At 33.2% G+C, this 15,564-nt stretch overlaps 7 protein-coding genes across 7 annotated transcripts; 5 read left to right on the forward strand and 2 right to left on the reverse strand.

The window, feature by feature from the left end:
• Positions 1-22: 22 nt before the first annotated feature.
• Positions 23-2,528, forward strand: DFA_00381 (uncharacterized protein; the record flags this gene model as incomplete). The annotated part of the gene is made up of 7 exons (XM_004358313.1): positions 23-55; positions 184-245; positions 1,363-1,449; positions 1,615-1,637; positions 2,018-2,077; positions 2,289-2,358; positions 2,420-2,528. 7 exons carry the CDS (start codon positions 23-25, stop codon positions 2,526-2,528), a joined length of 444 nt encoding a protein of 147 aa, XP_004358370.1.
• Positions 2,529-3,527: 999 nt separating this feature from the next.
• Positions 3,528-5,118, forward strand: limB (LIM-type zinc finger-containing protein; the record flags this gene model as incomplete). Its single annotated transcript, XM_004358314.1, has 2 exons — positions 3,528-3,544; positions 3,672-5,118. The coding sequence occupies 2 exons, from the start codon at positions 3,528-3,530 to the stop codon at positions 5,116-5,118; spliced, it is 1,464 nt and encodes a 487-aa protein (XP_004358371.1).
• A 108-nt stretch (positions 5,119-5,226) lies between these two features.
• On the forward strand, positions 5,227-7,816 carry DFA_00383 (uncharacterized protein; the record flags this gene model as incomplete). Its single annotated transcript, XM_004358315.1, has 3 exons — positions 5,227-5,231; positions 5,259-5,366; positions 5,458-7,816. 3 exons carry the CDS (start codon positions 5,227-5,229, stop codon positions 7,814-7,816), a joined length of 2,472 nt encoding a protein of 823 aa, XP_004358372.1.
• Positions 7,817-7,886: 70 nt separating this feature from the next.
• Positions 7,887-8,599, reverse strand: DFA_00384 (uncharacterized protein; the record flags this gene model as incomplete). Its single annotated transcript, XM_004358316.1, has 2 exons — positions 7,887-8,116; positions 8,185-8,599. 2 exons carry the CDS (start codon positions 8,597-8,599, stop codon positions 7,887-7,889), a joined length of 645 nt encoding a protein of 214 aa, XP_004358373.1.
• A 98-nt stretch (positions 8,600-8,697) lies between these two features.
• Positions 8,698-12,393, reverse strand: DFA_00385 (uncharacterized protein; the record flags this gene model as incomplete). The annotated part of the gene is made up of 1 exon (XM_004358317.1): positions 8,698-12,393. One exon carries the CDS (start codon positions 12,391-12,393, stop codon positions 8,698-8,700), a length of 3,696 nt encoding a protein of 1,231 aa, XP_004358374.1.
• Positions 12,394-13,080: 687 nt separating this feature from the next.
• On the forward strand, positions 13,081-13,780 carry DFA_00386 (uncharacterized protein; the record flags this gene model as incomplete). The annotated part of the gene is made up of 2 exons (XM_004358318.1): positions 13,081-13,474; positions 13,572-13,780. 2 exons carry the CDS (start codon positions 13,081-13,083, stop codon positions 13,778-13,780), a joined length of 603 nt encoding a protein of 200 aa, XP_004358375.1.
• A 344-nt stretch (positions 13,781-14,124) lies between these two features.
• uch2 (peptidase C12 family protein) lies at positions 14,125-15,540 on the forward strand (the record flags this gene model as incomplete). The annotated part of the gene is made up of 5 exons (XM_004358319.1): positions 14,125-14,261; positions 14,378-14,477; positions 14,542-14,661; positions 14,755-15,300; positions 15,394-15,540. 5 exons carry the CDS (start codon positions 14,125-14,127, stop codon positions 15,538-15,540), a joined length of 1,050 nt encoding a protein of 349 aa, XP_004358376.1.
• Positions 15,541-15,564: the final 24 nt, after the last annotated feature.

The raw sequence follows: 15,564 nt of genomic DNA on the forward strand, positions 1-15,564 counted from the left end.
CTTTCTTTTTCCATCGATCTCAATGCCATTGATTCATAAAATCAGGATCGGTAAAGTATAGTAGTTTTCCTTTGGTTGATCAGAACATTCAAGGCGCTTTTGGGATCGGAGGTTAATTTAGGACCATACTTTATACACGTATAAAAAAACATGAGCTATTCATCTCTTTATTATTCTTTGTAGGCAGTCGTTGATGATGAAACGATCGATGTCCTTCAAAAGCTTTCGTTTTTTTATAACTCAATGTTTGTTTTGTTATTCTTCTTTTAATTAATTAAATATGATTTGGATTTGATTGTAGGTATACAGGCTCTTTATTGATTCACTAGTCATCAATAAATACTGCGCACCAATCTATCTAGTCTGGGTTTCTCGGCATTCCAATAGCCATTTGATTGGATTACCAGGATAGTTGTGAGGTATTTCAGACACGATAAAAAAAACTGTTTTTCTAAGATGAAAGACGACGACCCCTTGATTCTATTTTATGTCTCGTCGCTTTATGGGTTAGCATATCATCCATCAGCTGACCTGTTTTTCGGCCGAGAATCTCGCCATACTCCAAAAAATTGATTTTTTTAATCATTTGTTATTTTTCTACAGATACATTATTTGTATCTAACAATAATAATAATAATAATAGTAAGCCAAAGAGGATGAGGATCAGTAGAAGAAGAATAACGAGCTGTACATCACGTGAGCAAATCTTTTAGTATTGAGGATTGACGCCAAGCAATGGTCGTCGTCTTTCCTCTTTCAATAGCCAGTTTTTTTCAATAGAGAGGATTACTACCAAGTAATACTTTCTATCTATCTATCTACCTATCTACCTATTTTTATGAGTAGTAGTCACGTGACACATGTTATATATTCAAAAGTGTGTCGGTCGGTCGGTCGGTCGGTCGGTCGGTCGGTCGGTCGGTCGGTCGGTCGGTCGGTCGGTCGGTTCTCAATAGAGCTTCATTTTGTTGAGACAATGAGCATTGGTATGGGATTACTTGTCATGTGTACATAGTCTCCTTCTGTTAATAATAGTAAATGTACTTACCTACTCTGTTCATTTAAACTACTTGGCGCAAACAAATTTAAAGTGAACTGGAACCTCAGGATTACTAGGGTAGAATAGCAAGATGGACGCGACCAACCATCATCAATCTCTATTGTTACTACTACGACTACTACTACTACTACTTATATATCACTAAGATAGATACAACTAGTTAGAAAAGATTGATTAATCATAACATGTTTAGAAAATATAATAAAATGATGATGGTGGTGATGATCATCATCTTTACTTTTTTTATTATTCTTCATAATAACATTGTAGAACCAACATTTATAGGATCAAGTACAATAAAGAAATGTATTAGAGATGGTACTACAACAGAGTGCTAATCTAGATTGCTCAGAGAAACTATTCGTATCATTGACACTAAATAATAATCAGTATGTATATATCTATCAGCTGATCGATCAAACTATCAACTTGTTATTGTTGTTTTACTTGTACTAACTTTTTATTTACTTGTGTATATGTATAGTTGGAAACAGAACAAATACAAGCAGTTGTTTATGAAGATGGTACTAGTGGTAATCTGTCATATCCTATAGAGGTATCATTTTCAAAGTCACAGGTATTTATCCAACATCCTGTGATCTATGAGACAACTGTGAGTAACCCCCGGTACTATACTATACCAAATCAACGCGACCATCAAGTACTTGGACCCAGAATTCAACTTTACCCGTACCATCCCATTGGTAGTGTCTCTAGTCTCGCCAACCGCCGTTGACGGCTAAAAAGAACATGATTGTACGTATTATTGGTAGTTTTGACACGGGCACCCAGTTGCCTACATTCAAGTCGAGGAATCTGGTCATGGTCAACAAGCTCATCTCTGACCCAACCAACCCACGTACCAAAATGTCGCCTATCCAGTCATCACTGATTCTCGACCGTCGACTATTTGGTGATGAGTGTGACAAGATTGGTGTATCATATTCCAAGTTTCAGAATCAACCCAACTCGAACTCAAAGCTGATCAACTCCGAGTCATCATGAATACAGGCCCAGGTTGGGAAAAAAAATGAAATGAATCAATTGTCTAATTTAATGTTTATTATTAGCTTTGGACTTTCATCATGGTTTTGATCAATCGCTCATAATTAAATCTATTCAATTATTGTGCGACAAAAAGTTGATTGGATTTCACAAGTATGTATTTTATTATAAAAAAATAACATTTTCTATTATATAGAGTTTATTAATCATTTTTTTTAATTAGATTTAACAATAGTCTGGCCTTTTTTAGTTCTAAAAATGTCAAATGAATTGGTAAAGAAAGAAGCTCAAAGGTTTATAGTACTTCGCTTCCCTCAAGTTCTTACCAAGATGATTGGAGCTAATCAAATATAGTTACGATGATGCACATTTACAGTGGGGGATTCTTTGCAAAGATGTCATCGAATATGAAGACTATAAAGTTCTCATTGATCAATCTCCAAAAGACGATTTGGTGAGATGAAAATCCATTAACTTTTTTTTTGGCAACAAACAAGATCAAGAAGCCTATAGTAATCTCGGCACCTCAAAGGGAAGAGTTGGAGAGTTTTTTTCCCAAAACCACCATCCTTTTAATGGGAAAGATTGTATCCTTAGCAAAGAGGTCTTTATTAACTCGTTGGGCGTTCCCGATTTAAAATCCAGTTTAATTGGTAAAAATACAAGTGATTTATTTTGTATTGGCTGTAAATTGTATGTACCCCTTTTGACCTCATATTCATAGATTACCCAACCCAACCCAATCAAATCATACATATCATATTTAAAAGAAGAATAACAAAACAAACAAATAATTGAGTTACAATAAACAATAGCTTTTAAACGATATCGTTCGTTTCATTTCCATCAATGACCGCCAACAAGGAGAAGGGTCAATAAAGTGATGAATGGCTTATGTTTTTTTATTATTGTGTCTGCAATATTGTCCTAATTAACCTCCATTTAATTACACACAAGTCTGCTTCCTTGAATGGTCTAATCAAGGCAGCTCCACACACCAAAGGAAACTATAGTTTAGTTTAATATTTATTTCCAGGATAATTTAAACAAATTAATTTTAAATATCCTATATATCCTGATTTTAATCAATGGCATTGACACGATTGTCTATGGAAAAAGAAAGAAAAAAAACGAACGAATCGAAGAGTGCGAATGATTGCCTTTGCCGTTGTGAAATGGTTTGTTTGAAAAAGCCAATAGCTTACCCGATTTTTTTTTAAAATAAATTTGTTTTTTTGAATTCATTCTTTGTGGACAGACAAACACACATTAATATTCCATTTATATCTATAAAGATCAATATTATTATTATTGATTCATTTAAGAAGAAAAAGAAGAACAACAAGAAGAAGAAAGACATATATTACATTTGTATAATTATATTATTATCTATATTGAATACACAACCTACCATTACATTACTGTACCACTACTACAACTAGTCTATTTATATATAACAAAGATGGCAGATAAAACAAGGTACATATTATATCATAACAACAACAAGCAAGAACAAACAACAACAAACAACAATAAACAAGAAAGATGAAGAAGAGGAAGAAAGAAGTGAATGAAAAAGAGAAACTAACAAGTTGTTTCATTATAGTGTATTATCTCAGATGGATGATCTCATGGCAGAATTGGGTATTATGGGTGATCAAATTAATAAAGATCAATCTACCCAACAACAACAAACAGACAATTCATCACTAAGTGCAAGTAAGAAATCAAACTTTTTAATGAGTGGACCTGGATTGGCTGCTGGTGCAAACAATAACCCTACTGCCTTTAACAACAACAATGCTACACCACAACAACAACAATCAACATCTGGAGGAGCATTTGTAATGAGTGGGCCTGGATTAGCAGCAAGATCAATCAATTCAAATAATGGTATATCGGTAGGAGTTTCGGCATCACCAACATTGGTACCAAACCCAACACCAATGGTTGCTCCCATTGCCATTGCATCAGAGACACCTGATGGAAGATCAATCAAACCAATGGGACCACCATGCGGACACTGTGGTGAGATGATTATCGGTATTTCGACCAATGCTCTTGGCAAGTCTTACCATCCAGAGCATTTTGTGTGCACATACTGTCGTCTCCCATTCAAGGGTGCATTCATTGAACACGATGGAAAGTTGTATTGCGAAAACGATTATACAGATCTTTTTAGTCCACGTTGCGCTGCCTGCGCCAAGCCAATCGAGGATACATGCATCTCTGCACTCGACTGCAAGTTTCATCCAGATTGTTTTGTTTGCAGTGGTTGCGGTACTGGTCTACGTGGAAAGCCATACAAGGAAGAGGACGGTGAAGTATATTGCACAGCCTGCAAGGTTGCCCGTCAAAAACGTCTCCAATCAAAGTCTGAGATTTGCGCCAAGTGCAAGCTTCCCATTACAGGCGAGTACATCATTCTCGGTGGACAACCACTTCACGCCGAACATTACCGTTGCGAAGAATGTGGTTGCGAGTTTACGGGCAAGTCGTGTCACGAATACGAAGGACGTCTCTACTGTTACGAAGATTACCAAAAGCAGATTCGTAATATTTGTGGTGCTTGTTCCAAACCGATTGTTGGTCGTTCAGTGACTGCTCTCGGTAAAGTGTGGCATCCAGAGCATTTTGTGTGTACCACTTGTCAGGTACCATTTGCAGGCAGTGCTTTCCGTGAACACCAAGGCAAAGCCTACTGCGAAACTCATTACCATATGTACTTTGGACGTCTCTGTGTCACCTGTAACAAACCAGTGGTTGATCGTGGTGTAGATGCCTTTGGAAAGATCTACCATCGTGAACATTTCCAATGCACCGGTTGTTACACACTCCTCGGCAAGGAAGTATTGGATTGGGATGGAAAACCACTTTGCTACAAATGCTATGAAGCTTTGCCAAAGGAAGTCCGTAAACGTATCAAACAAAAGAAACATGGTGACAAGAAATCAGAAGTACAACGTGAAAAACTTCTTAAAAAGGAAGCAAAGGAAAAAGCAAAAGAAAAAGAAAAAGAAGCAAAAGATAAAGCTAAAGCTGAAAAGAAATAACTAAAAAGTAAAGAGTAAAAACAAAATAATCCAAGCCAAGTAATAATAATCATAATAATTTATTGAAATTTTAATATTTCACCTTTTAAAAAAAAAATAATAAAACAAATGTTGTAATATATCCATCCCCAATCAAATAGTAGTAATTATGTCAAACATTTCGGCACAGACTGTGTGTGCATTAAACCGATCGATCGTAAAAAACCTTTTTTGGTCATTGAAAACAAAACAGAAGAAGTCAAAAAAGGGTAATTCTCGAGAAGACAAAAGGCATGTCATGTCCCTCTAACTTGATCATTTCTTTCTTCAACCAATCACTTATTTATTTATCTCATATAGATGCAATATGATAAATATAGAAGATAATACAACAGATCAAAACAACAATAATAATAGTATTTGTAAAAATCATAAAGATGGTCAACTAAAAAGTTTATATTGTCTTGATTGTCAAGAATGGGTGTGTGAATTGTGTTCCACTGCTGTTGGACATCATTCATCACATACTATTCATAGTCCAGAGACGGTAGTCATTGACAGTATCATTGATATAGGACAATCGGTAGATAGATCTTGGAACAATATTACAGAGGAATCAAAACGACTACAAGATTACAGCATACAAGAGGACAAGATCAAGATGCATTTTCGTCAACTAAGAGATATCATTGCTCAACAAGAAGAAAAATTATTACATAGTTTAGAACAAGAAAGATTAAAATCAATTAAATCATTAAATCAACAATATAATCTTTTGGATCAATCATTAACTTTAGAATCTTCTTTAAGAATTCAATTATCTGATAATAATATTATAAATAATCAAATTAATCAAATTAATAATCAAATTAATAATCAAATTAATAATCAAATTAATAATAATAATAATAATCAATCATACCTTAGACCATTAAATATTCAAGAATGGAGAGATGAATTTGAATTGATTGAACAATGTGAATCAATTGAAATATTTAAAGAACTATTTCAGGATCCATTGTTTATGCCGAGATCAATTTCAAAACAAACAAGTAATGCAGGACAATTACAAGAACTAATTGGAATACATGGTGAAGTGATTGCATTTCAAATGTTGGAAAAACATTTTAACAAAAATTATAATAGCAATCCTCATCTTTTTATCTCTTTTGAACAAAAACAAGATGCCATCAATGCCTTTAAATCATATTTAAATAATAGTTTATATGATTTAAATATAAATTATCATAAACAACAAAATATTCAAGTTGATCAAAATAATCAACAAAATAATCTAAATAATAATAGTACAATCAGTCCAGTTAATAGTGATAATTTAAATAATAGTTTACAAGGTTTAAATAGTATTATAAATCAATTCATTTCTGCATCCATTTCATCTCCTCCATTCAACTCTACTACTACTTCTTCTTCTTCTTCTTCATCATCATTACAAAATCTTCAAGAAAAGATATCACCAAGACAATTTAGATCAAGATCATTATCGACAACCAACTTTCCATGGTCATTTTTCAGTCTTTCAAATGATGATCAATATCGGACCATTATTCAAGTGGCATTGGATTCAAACTTTTTATTAGATGAAGAAAGTTCACCAGATACCTCTTCTTCTTCTTCTCCTTTTCCTTCTTCGATATCACCACCAAAAATATTGATAACAATCAATACCTATCAAAATAGCTTTGTTCATCAGAGATATAATTCAAATTTTGTATATATTGGTCAACAATCCAACAACAATCAAAATGAATATCTTTATGCATTTGGAGGTGGAGGAAATGAAAGCTCTCAAAGTACATTTGAAAGATTCAATATATCACTTGGTAAATGTGATTTCTTGGGTCATTTACCACCTCGTCTACATGGAAGATTTATTAAAGCATGTACAGATGGCAAACAATCAATTTATTTATTTTCAAATCAATGTGTAGTGTCTTATGATACTATTTCTCATCAATTCCACATAATGGGAATTTTATCATTAAACAATAGTCAACAAACACCAAGTAATCAAGATCATCATACCGCCTTTAATAGTACGATAATGATTAAATCATCAACATCACTTATTATCAAAAGATCACAAGATTTGAATTTATTAATTTTACCAACAACAACAACAATCATAGACAATAATGATAAAAGTAATCAAACAATACAACCAATATCAATAGATTTCAACGATGATGATTATAGTATAAATAATAGTAATGAAAGCAACAAATTCAACCAATTATTATTTAAAAATGCAATTAGAGGATGTTTTGATGGAAAGGAATTGGTTTATTTTATTTGTAATGACCAACAACCAGTAGTAGCACCAACAACAACAACAACTCAACAACAGCCATCATCACCACAACCATTCCAATCACTTTTACAAGCTAAACAACAAAAATCCAAATCTCCAAGACAACAACAACAACAATCACTACAAAGAAATCAACCAAAGATAAATTATTTCATGTGTACAGTTTCATTGACCAGTCGTAGATTTACAAAACTATGTCAAATTGAATATGATTACTATGGTGATGTTATGATGTTTGATCAATCGATACAATGTATATATATTCCACTCAATTATCGATTTTCAAACAAATTACTGGTTTATCATATCAATAATAATACATTTAAGGAATTTAATAATCAATATCTTTCATCTTATTCTACTAGTATGATGAATCAAACAATGTAATAATAAAATTATTTATTTATTAAAAATACAAATTATCTCTTTTTTTTTTTTCTTTTATTTATTTAATTAATTATCTGTTACTCATTTTAACTGAACCTCTTGATTTTGATTTTAATGATAGTACCTTTAATCTAATAGTTGATGATTTTTTGTAAATGATTGCACCTGTAACTATTAACAATGCTACACCAACTACACATGCTACAACAATGACTGGAATTAACCAAGGTCTATCATCATTATTATTACTACATTCCATTGTATTTTCTTCTCTATCATAATCTGTTAATACACTAAAATCTATAAAAAAATAAAAAAAGAATTAATAAATAAATAAATATATTATTATTATTAATATTAATATTTACCTGGATCAATTTCAACATAGGATTCAAAATAAGGAGTAACTATTGTTACTCGAGCTGCAGTATTGGTTGAATCAACCTCGGCAGCCATTGTGTTTGCATTCATAATGACTCTACCATCAACAATCATTTTGTTTGTAAATCTAGAGTACAAGCTGAGTTGGTTTGCGTCCATTTTAACCCAATGCATATCACTTGGGCTCGAGCCACCATAGCTTATTCCATTACCAAAATCTGTTGATAAAATGGTTCTTGATGATGATGGTTGATTATTTTCTTCATTATTCTCTGGAACATTTGTATTGTCACAGGTTGGTGCGACTACAATCGTTTCAAATGTGAATTGTAAAGTATTCAATTGTGATGAAAATACATAGTTTGATAATCTACTAGTATATTTGAATGTATTGGTTGACATTGAGATAGTATCACCTGCAAATGATATATTATTGTTTGGTGTGAGGAACATTTCAATGGTTACATTGACATGTCCACCACCACTTGAATCATCTCCAATTAAATGTTGAACATAAAACTGCTGTTGGTTTGTTCCTTTAGTGTCCAATTTGTCAATGGATGATGTACAACCACATTATTATCTATATCGTATTCATCAATGGCCACCAATTTAATTGTAAAATTGGTTAATTTGCTTGCCTCTGATAGTAATGGTGGTATGTCTCCGCTATCATTGGCTAAAATAGCTTGAATTGATCGACTAGTATTTTGTTGGGGTACTTGTTTGATACCTCTAAAGTGACAAGTTGGGTCACCTGGTTCAACTATCATTTCCACAGACATGTCATTGGCAAGGACAAATTGGCATTGATCTCCCATGTATCCTGGTTGACAACTACAAATACCACCTTGTTGACAGGTACCACCGTTTAGACAAGTATTTCCATTGGCAGTAATATTACTACACATTTCAATTTCTGCAATATTACAACCTATTCCAACCCATCCTGGTTTACATTGACATTGGAATGTCGTTGGGTTACAAATACCATTGTCTGAACAAGTAGGGAATGTACACCCAACCAGATTAACAATATATCTGGTTGATCCAATTAGAATTGGGAATGGCTGAGTTGGAACAAACCCTGGGGTCAACTTTAATTTCAAAACACTGGTTGGTAGAGATGTATCAAAGACTATTGCCAAGTCTGATCCATTTAATTTTGGTTCAAATCCTAATTGACCAATGAAGCCTAGGTTTGCACCAACAATGGTAATATGTTGATCATTGTAGAGTGATTGAATTGTATGGATGACTGGTGAGAGTACGTTGCCTGTAAAAGTGACAGAGGTATTTAAATAGGTACCAGTGAACCGATTACCAACTTTAACATTCCAAATAGATACAATGACTCCACGAAGACCCCATCCCAAAGGTACCTCTAATTCACAATCATAAAATGAGTTTCCAGGTGATGAAAGAGAGGAATTGTAGGTTGGGATACAGAATAGTGCATCTTCTGATATTTTCTCGACAATATAGATGATGGGTAATATATTTCGGTCGTACATATAATCTACATTGGCAGAAAACTTTAATTTACGATCGGGACTAGTTACATCAATCGTGGTTGGAGTGACGGTAAACGATTTGACAGAAGAGGTGGTGGTTGGAGGTGTTTGGGCAAATGTGGTGTTTCTGGCGAAATAGGCAAAGGGAGGGAAATCACGACAGAAATTGTTTTCGTCACATGCATTGAGAACATAGTAAAGTGTACCTGGTTTGTCAAGTGTAAATACATCGTAGGGAATGGTAACTGATGTAGGCAATGTGAGTGGGACTGGAGGAGTGTATATACTAGTTTGAGCTGCTCCTTGGTAAGAGTCTTTGGCAACAAGAATAAAACTCTTTAATCTAGTATTACCAGCACCAAATGATACTGTAATACCAGATGTCGTTGAAAGTTGTAGAGAGATGGTTGGAATCTCAGACGATAAAGGTTTGACAACCATTTGAGTGATTGAACTGGTGAGATACATTCCATCAATACCAAACTTTGACCAAGAGTTTGATCTAAACAACATAAAGTTTAGATCGGTGGTACTATAGTAAAAGGTTGTCGGTTGTGTAGATAACCCAAGTCCCAATGCAAAGTAGTAGTTCTTGGCTGTAGACACAACAAACTTTGGAATAACCGTAGAGAATACAGCTGCTTGATTCTTTGTATTCTCCAATACTAATGGGATCGATTGGACCAAGATGGTATTTTGGATATCTTCATAGAGAACCATCGTAGCTGTTACCTTGTTAAAGGCGATACCATTTCCAGTGATCAATACAGTAAATCCTACTTGATCACCAGTATTGTTGTAAAAATAGTTTGTACGTAAAACTGTTGGAACACCATTTGAAAGTAAAGAGTTGCAAACAGCTGTCAATTGGTTGATTGGGAAATAATCACCTGCATATCTAGACTTGGTGTCCACCTGAATGACATTTCCTCTAACATCACGACACGACAGTACAACGGGGGTCAAACAATAAACACCTGGGTTAAATGTAAATGGGATACGATAGGAACCTCTTGATGGAGAACCAAGGATACGAACAGCACTGTTGATTGGGTATTGGTATGGTCCAATTGACAACGAACAACTACGTTCTCCAATACCAATAGTATCGGTAACATCTACTTCAAAGTATCCAATTGTATCATTGGTCATTCTAATATTGACAGTGACCAGTGGATTCAAGACATCCACCTTTGCCTTTATACTATTGTCAGCGTTGATTTGAGCATTTGTATTGCCACCCGAATTGATAAACTTGACAGTCATTGGTGGAACATCGTCTGGTTGTGTGTATCTGTGAGTATACTGCATTTGACTGGCATAACCACTCATTCCATAGGGAAAGGTGGCAAACATTGAAAAGAGTGGGTCTGTATAGGCGGTAACTGTCGTTTGAGTGACTGTTGTATTGATCCACGGGGCAAAGAGTGGATTCATAGAGACTAGTGCTTGGTAGTCTCGAAGAGACAGATCAGATGAGGCAGTTGTGAGAGTTGGGTTTAAAGGAGCAACAGAGTAGAGTGGTTTGGCAGTATCAAACGACAAGAAAAATGCCTGAAAAGCAATCAGCTTTCGTAAACCATTACGTGCGACTGCATAGACATTGAAACTTTCACAAGATTGGAAAAACATTGCAATCTCTGTACGATATTCCAATTGCAACGATGTCAAGTCTCTATGTTGGTATAGAGGAATGGCGCCACAATAATTATCCAAATAGGCTATGTTGTCTAATGTGTCTAGTATCAACTTGACATGAACAAGATAGGTTGGACGACCAGACGCATAGAATTGACCGTAAAATGCCCCATCTATATTGGGGTACATTCCAGTTGTCCCGAGTGTAATGGATGATGTAACGACGGCTGGGAATGACATGGCTGGTGGAGTCCCTAGATTTTCAGTGTAGGTTTGGTCAAGTGGATTCGGAGCTTTTAAAGTATAGGTGTTACCCTTGTCAACCTTTAACATGGCGTAGAAATAGTTGTTTGAACCTTGATAAGTATCAACTGGATCTTTTAGAGTGATGGCAGGTGATACTCCAGTTGACGAGACATTAACTTGTTCGACACGAAATTGACTTTGGAAAAAGAGATACGATAATGCTTCATACTGACTAGTTACACCATAGAAATAGTTTGCAGGCAACAATACTGTAGTTTGTTTGCATTGTACATCTGCAGGACCACTGTTACCCTGACCAGCCATATTTAATACAGTCCATCTAGACAGTGAGGGGCTATCTACAAAGTATTGTTTGGTTTGACTAGATGGAGTAGGTGGCAGAGCAATAGCCTTTCCAACACCAGCGACAGTATAAAAGTTGTAATAATTGCCAGCAGTAGGCTGGTCATAGAATACCAAATGACGAGGACACTTTGTTGTACTGTCAAACGTTAGAATGATCTCTTCGGCAGAGAAATCAGTCTCTACAATTGAGATGTTGTATTCAATCCAAGTGGCCACATAATTGAATAGATTATTACTGGTAATGGAAGGACCTGTACAAATGAATGGATAGACTCCCGAAGCATTGTATTTCATTGTATATTGAAGTGTAGTCTCGGAAATGGGTAATCCTACCGATGAAAGATCGGGAAAGGTCACCAATCCAGTACCAGTAAATCCGGCGGGTGTCGTAGACGTATTAAATCTAAATACTTTATTCCATGGTGTATACATATTATCTCCTAATGGTTCCCATACCACTAAAAATCATTAAATCAATAAATAAATTGTTAATAAATGTTAAAGGATATTTAAAATAAATAAATAAATAAATAAATAATAAATAATAGTTACTGGCATATTGTGCTTGTGAATAAACAACATTATTATTATTATTGAATGATATCAATAGTAGTAGTAGTAGTAGTTGTAGTTGTAATACTAATAATACATTTGTATTGATGATTTTTGAAATCATCATGATTAAATGAGTAGGAAAAGAACTTCCTTCTTTTTTGTAATAGATAAAGCAGCTCTTCTATGTCTGTGCTGTGATTGATTAAAGATAAGAGGTGTAAACGTATAAATAAAATATTGTATCCGTTAGAGAAGGAGGTCCCTTTCCTTTTGATCCGATCATAATCGACCAACCAAACCAAACCACCAACGCAATGGTTGGTCTGAAAGAGAGGAGGAAGAAGATATTTTAAAAATACTTTCTTTTAGGATTATTAACGAAAGCCACCTTTTGGTGTCTAGTCCCTCTTAAGGGTTTCATCGTTGTTTATAAACATGTTGCTATTTTTATATGATTATTATTGTTATTATCTAATCGAAAGAAAATGAATAAGTTTCAAAGTGAAAGATTTGTGGTTTAAATGTCCGCGAAATTGACAGGTCAAAGTAGTTATAACCTTCAGAATGAATTCAAGATTAACTCTTTTAGCATTAAACAATAGTCGTAACATTTGTAATAGATTTGTTACTAGTTCTTGTTTATATAGTAGTTGTAAATACTCTACTACTTCTTCTTTTATAAACAAAACTAGTTTTAACTCTAATAACAGTAATAATAATAATAATAATAATAGTATTACAAATGGATATATAAAGAAGAATTATTCATCATCTACATCATCTACATCATCATCATCATCATTTGATTTTAAATCAAACACTACAATTAATAAACAACAACTTGAACAATTGATAAAAGATGGTAGTAAATCTAAACCATCATATGTATTGATAGATGTTAGAAATCCTGCTGAAGTACAACAGACTGGTGTCATTAAAAGTGCTATTCATATTCCTTGTATGTATTATATGATGGTTAAGATGGATGGATGATGATTGTTCTAACTAGTCAATCTTCTCTTGATACATATATCTATATATATATATATATATAGTGGGAATGTTACAAGCATTATTGATGATGAGTGAAGAAGAGTATAAAGAAGCAACTGATAGAGATAAATTTGCAATCGATGATAATATAATATTCTATTGTCTCAAAGGTGTTAGATCTGACATGGCTGCACAAATGGCAAAGTCTATGGGTTTTAGACATGTTGTCAATTATCCTGGATCCGCTGCTGAATGGTTTAATTTACCTTAATTCATCATCATTTAATAAATTAATTTAAAAAACTTTATATAATAGGAAGAATTGTATTGATCCATTCATTCATTCATAGTATGTATGGGTGTGATGTGCTAGTACTCTAGGGTATTGATTGGCAATGAGTTGGAAAAGAGTCCCATTGGTTATTGAATTTTAAGAGAGTGTGTGGGGAAAGCAATCCAAAAAAAGAAAATTTAAATTTAATTTTAATCAATGATCTGACTCTCTTCACTCACATCTATTTTAATAAAATATTAATTAATACTTTATACATTCATTTAAATACTTGTATATTTATTATTATTTATATTTATCATAAAGAGAAAAAGAGAAAAGAAATGAGTGGCAACGATGGATGGTGTACAATTGAAAGTGACCCAGGTGTCTTTACAGAGTTGATAGAGAATATGGGTGTTAAAGATGTTCAAGTTGAGGAACTTTATTCTTTAGATGCTTCTGAATTCTCAAAGTTAAAGTAATTATTATTGATTTATTTATATATGCATTCTACTTGATTAGATCAGTAGTCATCACTTGGTTGTTGTAATCATAAAGATTAATCTTTTTCTTTTTTTTTTATCTAATTTAAAGACCTGTATATGGTTTAGTATTTTTATTCAAATGGGATGGTAAACACTATTCCTCAAGTCAAGAACCATGTGATAATCAAGAGTTATTCTTTGCCAAACAAGTATGACCTTTTTTAATTGATCAAATCATCACAACATTTTTACTTATTACTCTTCTTTTTTTAGGTGATTAATAATGCATGTGCAACTCAAGCTATTCTATCCATTTTGATGAATAATAAGGATATTGAAATGAGTGATGAATTGACAAACTTTAAAGATTTCTGTAAATTTTTAATGCCAGAGGTATGTTCTTTGTTGTTGTTGTTTTTGTTTGATTATTCTTTCTTTCTTTATATTTTATTAACTTTTTGTTTTTTACTTTTTATTTATTTTTAGGATAGAGGAGATGCAATTGGTAATTGTGATGCAATCAAGAGAGCTCATAATAGTTTTGCAAGACCAGAATCATTTGACTTTGAATCAAAGGGAGGTAAAAAGGAAGATGCATTCCATTTTGTCAGTTATATCCCATTTGAAGGAAAGTTGTATGAATTGGATGGTTTGAGTAGAGGACCAATTTGTCATGGTGAATGTGATGATGAAACTTGGTTGGAATTGGTTCAACCAATCATTCAACAAAGAATCGCAAAGTATACATCGGATGAAATTAGATTTAATTTAATGGCTGTTGTAAAGAACCGTAAAAAGATATTATCCAACCAAAAGAACTATTTGGAGGGTAAAAAGAATGCCATCCTTTTGAAATTATCTCAATTTGATACTGCTGTTACAGCCATGGACATAGATGAATCTGCATTTATCAAATATAATCTACCAACTACCAAAGAAGAATTGGATCTATTATTGGCTGAAATGGATGAACATCTTGAAACCATAGATCAAAATATTATGATGGAAGATGAAAAGTTTAGGAATTGGAGAGTAACTATTGGAGAGATAAAAAAATCAAACAATTATTTTATTATATTAATATATATATATTATTTCTTTTTATTTATTTATTTATTTATTTAGGAGGAAAATATTAGAAGAAAACATAATTATATTCCATTTATTATTAAACTTTTACAAATTTTAGCAGAGAGACAAGAATTAATTCCATTAATTAATAAGGCTAAAGCTGCAACTGCTTCTGTTGATTCTCAACAAAGAAAAAAATAGAAATAAAATAAAATAATAAAGATA

This window comes from Cavenderia fasciculata (assembly GCF_000203815.1).
Source record: "Cavenderia fasciculata unplaced genomic scaffold Scf_Dfasci-F-a-25c12.r2-5, whole genome shotgun sequence".
In the NCBI taxonomy this organism is placed as follows: domain Eukaryota; phylum Evosea; class Eumycetozoa; order Acytosteliales; family Cavenderiaceae; genus Cavenderia; species Cavenderia fasciculata.